Below are 12,035 nucleotides of genomic sequence, written 5' to 3' on the forward strand. Positions count from 1 at the left end.
GAGAGTGGGTGTACTTTGGGGACTGACACAGCTCTGGTGAGAGAGATAGGACAGTGGGTGTACTTTGGGGACTGACACAGCCCCAGAGAGAGAGAGGAGAGTGGGTGTACTTTGGGGACTGACACAGCTCTGGAGAGAGAGAGGAGAGTGGGTGTACTTTAAGGACTGACACAGTCCCAGAGAGAGAGAGGTGAGTGGGTGTACTGTGGGGACTGACACAGCTCTGGAGAGAGAGGAGAATGGGTGTACTTTGGGAACTGACACAGCCCGAGAGTGAGAGGAGATTGGGTGTAATTTTGGGAATGACACAGCTCTGGAGAGAGTGGGAGAGTGGGTGCACCCTGGGGACTGACAGCTCTGGAGAGAGATGAGAATAGGTGTATTTTGAGGACTGACACAGCTCTGGACAGAGAGGAGAGTGGGTGTACTTTGGGGACTGACACAGCTGTGGAGAGAGAGGAGAGTGGGTGTACTTTGGAGACTGAGACAGCTCTGAAGAGAGAGAGGAGAGTGGGTGTACTTTGGGGACTGACACAGCCCCAGAGAGGAGAGTGGGTGTACCTTGGGGACTGACAGCTCTGGAGGGAGAGGAGAGTGGGTGTACTTTGAGGACTGACACAGCTCTGGACAGAGAGGAGAGTGGGTGAGCTTTGGGGACTGACAGAGCCCCAGAGAGAGAGGAGAGTGGGTGTACTTTGGGGACTGACACAGCTCTGGGGAGAGAGAGAGGAGAGTGGGTGTATTTTGGGGACTGACACAACCCGAGAGAGAGGATAGTGGGTGTACTTTGGGGACTGACACAGCCCCAGAGAGAGAGAGGTGAGTGGGTGTACTGTGGGGACTGACACAGCTCTGGAGAGAGAGGAGAATGGGTGTACTTTGGGGACTGACACAGCCCGAGAGTGAGAGGAGATTGGGTTTAATTTAGGGAATGACTCAGCTCTGGAGAGAGTGGGAGAGTGGGTGTACCCTGGGGACTGACAGCTCTGGAGAGAGAGGAGAATAGGTGTACTTTGAGGACTGACACAGCCCCAGAGAGAGAGGAGATTGGGTGTACTTTGGACACTGACGCAGCTCTGGAGAGAGAGAGTGGGTGTACTTTGGGGACTGACACAGCTCTGGAGAGAGAGGAGAGTGGGTGTACTTTGGGGACTGACACAGCTCTGGAGAGAGAGGAGAGTGGGTGTACTTTGGGGACTGACACAGCCCCAGAGAGAGAGAGGAGAGTGGGTGTACTTTGGGGACTGACACAGCTCTGGAGAGAGAGAGGAGAGTGGGTGTGCTTTGGAGGCTGACACAGCCCCGGAGAGATAGAGAGGTGAGTGGGTGTACTTTGGGGACTGACACAGCTCTGGAGAGAGAGGAGAGTGGGTGTACTTTGGAGGCTGACACAGCCCCAGAAAGAGAGAGGAGAGTGGGTGTACTTTGGGGACTGACACAGCTCTGGAGAGATAGAGGAGAGTGGGTGTGCTTTGGAGGCTGCCACAGCCTCGGAGAGATAGAGAGGTGAGTGGGTGTACTTTGGGGACTGACAGAGCTCTGGAGAGAGTGGAGAGTGGGTGTACTTCGCAGACTGACACAGCTCTGTAGAGAGAGGAGAGTGGGTGTACTTTGGGGACTGACACAGCTCTGGAGAGAGAGCAGAATGGGTGTACTTTGGGGACTGACACAGCTCTGTAGAGAGAGGAGAGTGGGTGTACTTTGGGGACTGACACAGCTCTGGAGAGAGAGGAGAGTGGGTGTAATTTGGGGACTGACACAGTTCTGGAGAGAGAGGAGAGTGGGTGTAATTTGGGGACTGACAGGGACGTGGGGAGAATGTGAGTGTTGGATTATTTTGGGGACTGACACAATGGTGTGGGGTGAGAATGAGACAGTGGAAATAGTTGGGTGGATTTGGAAAAATCATTGAAAATATGAATTTGGATTGTGTGGGATACTGTCAATATTTCGGGACCGAGACAGGGTTGCGTTAACAGAACTGGGCAGCAGGATTAGTTTGGTTTCGAACACAGGGCTCCAGAGAGAGTATGGGCAGTCAGATTAGCTTGGGGACAGACGGGTCTGTACGGACTTGGTGGGGCAAGTGGGGTAATCTTGGGTCCAACACTAGGTTGTGGAGAGAGAATGGGGGTGTGGCATTATTCTGAATACAACCACAGTGCTGTGGGAGGAGAGTGTGGGGTGGTAGGAATTGTTTGGGAACTGGAGTGGGGCACAGTCATTATTTAGACACCAACACAGTGCTGTGAGGAAACAGCTGGGCTATGGCATGTGTCTGAGTTTTGAAAATGTGTTGCCTGGAGAGGGAAGGTCTTGTGGTATCAGTTTGGGGACTGACACAAGGCTGTAGGTAGAGAGCGGGGCTGTGGGATTAGTTTGGGGACTGACACAGGGCTGTAGGATAGAAAGCATGGCAGTGGTATTAGATTGGGGACCAACAGGTGGCTGTAGGTCGACAGTGGGACAGAGAAATTAGTTTGGGGACTGACACGAGGCTGTGGGTAGAGAGCGAGGCAGTGGGATTAGTTTGGGGACTGACACAGGGATGTAAATAGAGAGCGGGGCAGTGGGATTAGTTTGGGGACTGACACAGGGCTGTAAATAGACAGTGGGGCACTGGGATTAGTTCGGGGACTGACAGGGCTGTAGGTTAGAGAGCAGAACAGTGGGATTACTCTGGGGATCAAAACGGGGCTCTAGGTAGAGAGCGGAACAGGACTGTCATTTTGAAAAGGATTATGCAAGGTGAAATTTCTCGCAGTGTGGAAGAGGGAACCATGAGATATGTACATGCATGTGTGTGAGAGACAACAAACACAGAAACACTCAGTTAACCCGTGTGTAGCAGAGTAGATAAGGGAACATAAGCCCATAAGACACAAGAGCAAAATTAGGCCATTTGGCCCATCGAGTTTACTCTGCCATTCAATAGGTGATTTATTATCTCTCTCAACCGCATTATCCTGCCTTCTCCCATAATCTTTGGTGCCTTTACTAATCAATAACCTGTCAACCTCCATTTTAAGTATATCCATTGACTTGGCCTCCGCAACCGTCTGTGGTAATGGAATTCCACAAATACTCCACCCTCTGACTAAAGAAGTTCTTCATCTTGGTTCTAAAGGGACACCCCTTTATTGAGGTTGTGCACTCCGGTCCTAGACTCCCTCACTATGGGAAACATCCTCTCCCCACATCCACTCTATATAGGGCTTTGAATATTCAATATGCTTCAATGAGATCCCACTCATTCTTATAAAATTCAATGAGTATAGGCCCAGAACCATCAAATGCTACTCATATGTTAACCCTTTCAATTCTGGAAACACCTCTGGACCCTCTCCAATGCCAGCACATGCTTTCTTTGATAAGAGGCCCAAAATTGCTCACAATACTTACTGCAAATGCGGTCTGAACAATGCCTTATAAAGCCTCAACATTACATCCCCATTTTTATATTCTAATCCTCTCAAAAGGAATGCTAACATTGCATTTGCCTTCCTCACCACAGACTCAACCTGCAAGTTAATCTTTAACCTTCTGAATTTTCTGTCAGTTTAGAAAATGGTCTATGCTTTTATTGCTTTGACCAAAGTGCTTGACCATACATTTCCCTACACTATATTCCATTTAACCCCTATTTACTACGCTCCCAATCTAACTGCTTCAGTAGACTCCCTGCTTCCTCAACACTACCTGCTCCTCCACCTACCTTTGAATCATCCACAAACTTGGCCACAAAGCAATCAATTCTGTCATCCAAGTCACCGACAATGTGCAGCACTTTGTCAAGACATTTTGAAAATCCAAGTCAACAACATCCACTGACTCCCCTTTATCTATCCTGACTGTTCTCTCCAAAAGAATTCCAATAGATCTGTCAGACAAGAATTTTTCTTTAGAAAATCATGTGACTTTTGGACCACTTTACCATGTGTCTCAAATGCACTGAAAACTGCTCCTTTATAATCGACTCCAACATCTTCCCAACCACTTTAGTCAGGCTAACTGGCCTATAAATTCCTGTCTTTTGCTTCCCTCCCTTCTTAAAGAGTGGAGTGATATTTGCAATTTTCCAGAATCTAGTGATTCTTTAAAGATGATTACTGATGTCTCCACAATTTCTTCAACTGCCATTTTCAGAGTCCTGGGGTGTAGACCATCTGGTCCAGGTGACTTATCAACTGCATTTTGCATTTGCTATTACTCGTAAGAAGGTCCTTAGGAAGCTGAAAGTTCTGAAGCTAGATAAGTGTCCCCTGACACTTCTGAAATTCTGACATACTGCTAGTGTCTTCCACAGCAAAGACTGGTGCAAAATACTTAGAGTTTGTCCGCCATTTCTTTGTTCGCCCATGACTATGTCTCCAGCGTAATTTTCTAGTGGTCCAATATCCACTTTTGACACTTTTACTCTTTACATATCTGTAAAAAAACTTTTGGTATTCTCTTTTATACTACTGGAAGAAGAAGCACTTCATATTTAATCTTTTCTCTTTTTACTGCTTTTTTAGTTGCCATCTATTGGTTTTCAAAAGCTTCCAAATCCTTTCGTTAATTTTTGCTATATCATTTGCCCTCTCTTTGGTTTTTACACTGTCTTTGACTTGCATTGTTGGCTGTGGCTTTGTCATCCTCCCTTTACAATACTTCTTCATCTTTGGGATGTATCTATCCTGCTCCAAGAAACTCTCGCCATTATTGCTCTGCCATCACCCCTGCTAGTGTTGTCTTCCAATGAACTTTGGCCAGGTCCTCTCTCATGCCTCAGTAATTCTCTTTACTCCACTGTAATACTGATACATCTGATTTTAGCCCTTTCCTTTCAAGCTAAAGGGTGAATTCTATCATATTATGATCACTGTCTTCTAAGGATCCCTTTACCTTAAGCTCCCAAATCAAATCTGGTTCATTACACAACATCCATCCTGAATTGCCTTTTCCCTGGTGGGCTTAACCACAAGATGGCTCTAAAAAGCCATCTTGTAGGCATTCTACAAATTCCTTCTCTTGGGATCCAGCACCAACCTGATTTTCCCAATCTACCTGCATATCGAAGTCCCTCAAAACTATTGTAACTTTGCCCTTTTGAACATGCCTTTTCTATCTACTGTTGTAATTTGTACCCTACATTCTGGCTCCTGTTCGGAGGCCTGTAAATAGCTCCCATCAAGGTATGTTTGCTCTTGCAGTTTCTTAACACACACATTCAGTGTAATTATGCTTAGTGGTGTCGATGAGAATGTGTCTGTGTGAGAGGCTGGTTACACAGTGCAATTAGTGAATACACTGTGATAGACACCCAGCCAGCCCTTCACTAACCACAAGCAAAGAAGCAGATCGGTAGAAGAAGATAAGAGGTATAAAAGCAAATTCTTATTTTACAGCTTTAGAACATGAAGTCAGGGGCAAGCCCCAAACACAGAGGAAGCCACAGAGGACAGGCCTGCGTGATCTCCTGGTCAGGAGTGAGCTGTCAGCAGCCTCAGGTCCTCCTCGTCCTGCCCACTGCGCTCCTCGCGTTCCGTCAGTAGTTCTGAGGACACTTCTGTAAAGAGTTGGTCCCAGCTCCAGCATTCATCCTCCTGGACAAGGGCACAACAGATTCAGATTTATCACATGTACATTGAAACATCCAGTGAAATGCATCATTAACATTAACAACCAACACACCCAAGGATGTGCTGGAAGCACCCAGCAAGTGTCACCACACATTCCATCTCCACTATAGTACGTCCACAGTACTCAGCAGAACAACACAGAACAGAACAGAATATAACAAAACAGAACAGATCAAACAACAAAGCAGCAACAGCTAAACACCCCCCAGTCCTCCCTCCCTCTTAAGTACTCATCCACACACAAACACAATCTTGTAATGACAAGACCAGCTATCTTTGGTATCCAGGGAACTGATGGACTCACAGCAAGATAACACACAGAGCGAAGGGTGATGCACACACAGAGGTATGGGACGGAAGACACACACGTACACAGGGTGAGGGGTCCACACACACAGGGCGAACTGTGACACACACAGAGGTATGGGACGGAAGACACACACGTACACAGGGTGAGGGGTCCACACACACAGGGTGAAGGGTGATGCACACAGAGATATGGGACGGAAGACACACACGTACACAGGGTGAGGGGTCCACACACACAGGGCGAAGGGTGACACACATAGAGCAAGGTATTACATACACAAAGAACAATGGGTGACACACACAGTGACAAAGGTCACACACTGCGACAGATAACACACACACAGACATGGATGGCGCACACAGAGAGCAACGGGAGACAAACTCACTGAGCGACAGGTGACACGCACAAGGCGAGGGGCCCAAAGCAACAGGCACAAGGCAATGGACGACACGCACAGGGTGATAGGTAAAACACACAGAACAATGGGTGACACACACACACTGACTGGTATCAGGGCTGGAGATCGGAGACATGCAGGTGGTCCTGGAGAGTTTCAGGCCATTCAGTGGCCACATCACTGCCTCCTCTGTACTGCAGACCAAAACCAGGCCAGGTGAGACCTGTGGTCAGTACACGGCTTGGGGTCTGACCCCGAACCCTGTGCAGACACTGTAATCCTCTGTCTGACTCCACAGACACAGCCATTCCTCATCTGTCCACACACCACAGGGCACCTCCCTCTCATTCTGATCTCAGCAATTTCCATCCATTTATCCCTGAACTGTGGTACACCCAGAATGTAAACTGTTCCTCTCCGCAGTCACTGCCAGAGCCTGTGGGCAATTCCATCTTTCTCTGGGCTTATTACCCCATCCTTGAGAAACTCATGGCTCCAATATCATTTCCCTTGTCTGTTCCTCATTCTCTCCACTTTCCTTCTTCTCCATCAGCCCTCTGCTATCTAGCCTTCAACCTCTTCCATCACCACCACCCCCTCCCATTCACCTCCACCACCAACCACTAACCCCCTCCACCCTGACACCATGGTAGCATAGTGGTTAGAATGATGCTATTACAGCTAGAGGAATTCTGCAGTTCTATTTCGGCGCTATCCGTAAGGAGTTTGTATATTCTCCCTGTGAATTGTGTGGGTTTCCTCCAGTTTTCTCCCTCAGTTCAAAGACATACCAGATTGTAGGTTAATAGGTCACTGTAAATTGTCCTTTTGATTAGGCTGGTGTTAAATAGGCAGATTGCTGGGAGGCTGAGCACATTAGGCTAGAAGGGTCTGTTCTGTGCTGTATCCCTAAATAAAACCTCCACCACACCCTCTCAACCCCTTCTACCAATCCCCACGACCATCCCTTCACCACCCATCCACCAACCCCTCTCCCATACACCCACCCACACCTCTTCTCATCCCTTCTATCACCACTCTCGCCACACCCCTCTCTCCCACCCCCAAGTGAGGTGATCACAGCCATGTGGGCATTTGGCCAAGCACTCAAGCTTTCTTTTCTCACTTTTTTTTTTCCTTCTCTCTCATTCTCCTCTCTCATCTTCTCTCTTTTGCTCTCTCTCATTCACTTTCATTTTCTCTCCCTCATACTCTCTCATTATATTTTTTCTCTCTCTCTTTTTGTCCCTTCATTCACGTTATCTGTATCCCTCTTATTCATTCTCTCTTTCTCATTTGTTTTCTCTCTCAGATGCTAAAAGCCTGGTCACACAGTTACCACCCCAGGCGGTTGCCAGGTGCTTAGGATCCCTCACCTCTCGGACATCCTGTTCCGCCGACAGCATCTGACTCAGCAGCTTCAGGTCAATGTCTCCATCCTGTAAAAGCAGCACATCATACTGCGCTTTAACACAGGCATTTGACAATAGTTCACCACCCAAAAACCCTTCCCAGACAAAACTGGACAGCTGGCCATGTGTGGGGCTGGATATTGGCCAAACACTTGGATAGATTGGTAGTCTCTTGTAAACGGTGAATATTGGAGAGTTACAATGCTTGATAATCTTAAGCCCACAGAGACTAGTGAGTACAAGGCGATGGACAGCCACAGAAGAAGGTTGGGTACAGCTGTTCCCTGTACACTGTGTCCAGAACTTGACCACTCCCACTGTTGGGACCAGTTTCCCCTGGGACCAACCATCCCCCAGTGTTGAGAATGATCTCCCCTGGGAATAACCCACTCCCAGTGTTGGGAATTGTCTCCCTGGGACTAACCAATTCCCAGTGTCAAGAACAGCCACTTCTGGGTATAACCCATTCCCAGTGTCGGGAATAGTCTCTCCCAGGAATAACTCACTTCCAATGTCAGGAACGGTCTCTCTCGGGACTAACCTACTCCTAGTGTCAGGAATAGTCTCTCCAGGAACTATCCCTTTTCCAGTGTCTGGAGCAGTCCCTCCTGGGACTAACTCATTCCTAGTGTCAGGAATGGTCTTTCCAGGGACTAACCCATTCCTGGTGTCAGGAATGGTCTCTCCCAGGACTAACCCATTCCTGGTGTCAGGGATGGTCTCTCGCGGGACTAGCCCACTCCTAATGTGAGAAGCAGTCTTTCCCAAGAATAGCCCACTCCCTGTGTCAGGAACACTCTTTCCCAGGACTAATCCACTCCAATGCCAGGAATGGTCTCTCCTGGGACTAAATGACTCCTGGTGTCGGGAACGATCTCTCTGGACCAACCCATTCCCGGTGTCAGAACTGATATTTCCTGGATCTAATCCACTCCCAGTGTTGGAAATGGTCTCTCCTGGCACTAACCCACTCTGGTGTCAGGTATGGGCTCGCCCAGGAATAATGCACTCACCAGGGTCTGGAATGCTCCGTACTTTATTAAATCATTATCCAAGTCACGGTATGTCATCACCCGGTTCACCTGGACACTGAGAGAATCGGCAGGTTAATTTTGGTGTTCCTCGGCGAGTGGTATTGCCCACATCGATGTACCTGGGCTTGGGAACATTTCTCCTCGGTGAGCTGTGCACAGAGTACCTCCCTCCTCAGTGACCCGTGCACTGGGTACCTCCCTCTTTAGTGACCCTGTGTGCAGGGCACCTCCCTGCTCGGAAATTCATACACAGGGTACCTCCCTCCTTAGTGACCCTGTGCACAGAGTATCTCCCTCGTCAGCGACTCATGCACTGGGTACTTCCCTCCTCAGTGACCCAGTGCACTGGGTATTTCCCTCCTCAGTCACTGGGTACCTCCCTCTTCAGTGACCCTGTGCACTGGGTACCTCCCTCCTCAGTGACCCTGTGTGCTGGGTACCTTCCCTCCTCAGTGACCCATTCACTGGGTACTTTCCCTCCTCAGTGACCCTGTGCACAGAGTACTCCCTCCACAGTGAACCATGCACTGAGTACCTCCCTCCTCAGTGATCCTGTGCACGGGGTACCTCTCTCCTCAGTGACCCTGTGCACAGAGTACTCCCTCCACAGTGACCCATGCACTGAGTACCTCCCTCCACAGTGACCCTGTGCACAGAGTACTCTCTCCACAGTGACCCAGCCATTGGATACTTCCCACCGTGACAGCTTATCTAATATTAGTGCAGGTTTCCTAATAGCAGGGAGGGGTGGAGGGAGCTTTCCACTTTCCCTTCCTCATTATAATCCATGCGTTTCCCTGTCTCAGTCCCCACCCTCTACACACCAGCTGAATCCAGGCATCCCACCCCTTCCCTCACCCCGACCCAACATCCCACTCTGAATAATTAGGCCTGCAAATTCTACTGATTGAACTTCTCAAAGGTTCAATATGGAGGTATGAAATGTGAGATATCAGGAGAGACTGGACAGCCCTGAAGTGTAGGAATCTGAAGGACGACCTCAGAGAGGTTTATAATATCATAAGGTATAAGATGGATAGTCAATGTCTTTTTTCCAGGGTAGGGTAGTCTATTAGAGAACATAGGTTTAAACTGAAAGTAGAGGTTTAAAAGGGGTGTAGGTTATAAGTGCAGGTTACAGTTGTGGGCTACAGGTGTAGGTTATAAGTGGCATGCAAAAGTTTGGGCACCCTGGTCAAACTTTCTGTTATTGTGAATAGCTAAGTGAGTAAATGATGAACTGATTTCCAGAAGGCATAAGGTTAAAGATGACAGATTTCTTTAATATTTTAAACAAGAAAACTTCTTTATTTCCATCTTTTACAGTTTCAAAATAACAAAAAAGGAAAAGGGCCCAAAGCAAAAGTTTGGGCACCCTACATGGTCAGTACTTAGAAACATCCCCTTTGGCAAGTATCACAGCCTTTCAATTCTTGTTTGGGGGATTTTCACCCATTCTTCCTTGCAAAGGGCTTTAGTTCTGTGAGATTCTTGGCCATCTTGCATGCACTGCTCTTTTGAGGTCTATCTTAACTTCATCATTCCACAGGACCTGTTTCCAAAATGCATCAGGCTTGTTTCGATGTTCCTTTGAACCTTTTGAATAGAACTTTTTAGCTGCAATGAGCAAAGGTATATTTGGAGAAAAAAGGGTGCAGAATTTCATGAAAAGAATACTTCTCCAGCTGTTAAGCACGGGAATGGATCGATCATGCTTTGGGCTTGTGTTGCAGCCAGTGGCATGGGGAACATTTAGTGGTAGAGGGAAGAATGAATTCAATTAAGTACCAGCAAATTCTGGAAGCAAATGTCACACCATCTGTAAAAAAAAGCCGAAGATGAAAAGAGGATGGCTTCTACAACAGGATAATGATTCTAAACACACCTCAAAATCCACAATGGACTACCTCAAGAGGTACAAGCTGAAGGTTTTGCCATGGCCTTCACAGTCCCCTGATCTAAACATCATCGAGAATCTGTGGATAGACCTCAAAAGAGCATTTTATGCAAGGCAGCTCAAGAATCTTACAGAACTAGAAGGCTTTTGCAAGGAAGAATGGACAAAAATCCCCCAAACAAGAATTGAAAGACTCTTAGCTGGCTACAAGAAGTGTTTACAAGCTGTGATACTTGCCAAAGGGGGTGTTATTAAGTACTGCTATGCAGGGTGCCCAAACCTTTGCTTCGGGCATTTTTCCTTTTTTGTTATTTTGAAACTGTAAAGATGGAAATAAAAAAGTTTTCTTGCTTAAAATATTAAAGAAATCTGTCATCTTTAACTTTACGCCTTTTGGAAATCAGTTCATCTTTTACTCAATTAGCTATTCACAGTACAGAAATTTTGACCAGGGGTGCCCAAACTTTTGCATGCCACTGTAAGTATGGGTTATAGGGTATAAGTGCAGGTTACAAGTGTGGACTACAGGTGTAGATTATGTGTAGGTTACAGGTGTAGGCTATATAAGTGCAAGTTACAGGGGTGGACTACAGGTGCCGGTTATCACTATGGGTTACAGGTGCGGGCTACAGGTTTGTGTTAGAGGCATAATCCTAGTTAATAAACAAAGGGTTACAGGCGCAATCCAGGTCTGTGAACAATGTTACAGCTGTGGGTGAAACACAGGCTGCTAGAGTGGGAGGGAGACATGAGGTCCGGTGCTGAGCCCAGGCTGTAGTCAGGTCATCCACTACGCAGCAGGAAGGTGGGGTAGGGAGCATGCGGGAAGACTGGTGTTCACTGCGCCTACCTGGGAGGGGCAGCCACCTGCATGGCCAGGTCCTCCTCTTGTACCTCCTCCAGGTCCGGAATGACAGGGATGTCTGCAGAGGAGTACAGGTGCAGTCAGAGTCACAGGAAGAACATGGTACTGGGGCTGTGGTAGGAATCAGATTCCAGCTGTGGGGAATGATATAAGAATTATCTGTCACCCACCCCACTCCTCTGAAGCCTGTCCATCAACACACTATGTGAATAGGAATTTGGCAAGTTTTGTTGGACCAAATGGCCTGTTCTTGTCAAAAAGTTTCTAATGTTCTTCCGGTCCCTTCCAACACTGAACCTGCCTCCTGAGGGTGACTGCTCAACATCATGTCACCTCCAGATCCTTGACACCGACAAGTCACCCCTGAATCGTCCTTGTTCCAGGAGATGACACTGAAAGGCAGTGATCCACTGGGGCCCAGATGAGGTGACAGGTACAGGATACAAGGGAGTCACTCAGTACTGGGATCAGCAGAGACACTTCACTCACAGCATGG

At 47.7% G+C, this 12,035-nt stretch overlaps 1 protein-coding gene across 1 annotated transcript in view; it reads right to left on the reverse strand.

Moving 5' to 3' along the window:
• Positions 1–5,357: 5,357 nt before the first annotated feature.
• Positions 5,358–12,035, reverse strand: part of ift43 (intraflagellar transport 43 homolog (Chlamydomonas)) — a 34,304-nt gene continuing 27,626 nt past the window's right edge. Inside the window, exons 6-9 of the mRNA XM_072239165.1 lie at positions 11,525–11,597; positions 8,757–8,832; positions 7,708–7,770; positions 5,358–5,588 (exon numbers count right to left, since the gene is read on the reverse strand). Coding sequence (XP_072095266.1) covers positions 5,466–5,588; positions 7,708–7,770; positions 8,757–8,832; positions 11,525–11,597 — 335 coding nt within the window. The 3' untranslated portion in view covers positions 5,358–5,465. The remainder of the gene's footprint in view (positions 5,589–7,707; positions 7,771–8,756; positions 8,833–11,524; positions 11,598–12,035) is intronic.

Source organism: Mobula birostris, chromosome 1 (assembly GCF_030028105.1).
Source record: "Mobula birostris isolate sMobBir1 chromosome 1, sMobBir1.hap1, whole genome shotgun sequence".
Classification (NCBI taxonomy): Eukaryota; Metazoa; Chordata; class Chondrichthyes; order Myliobatiformes; family Myliobatidae; genus Mobula; species Mobula birostris.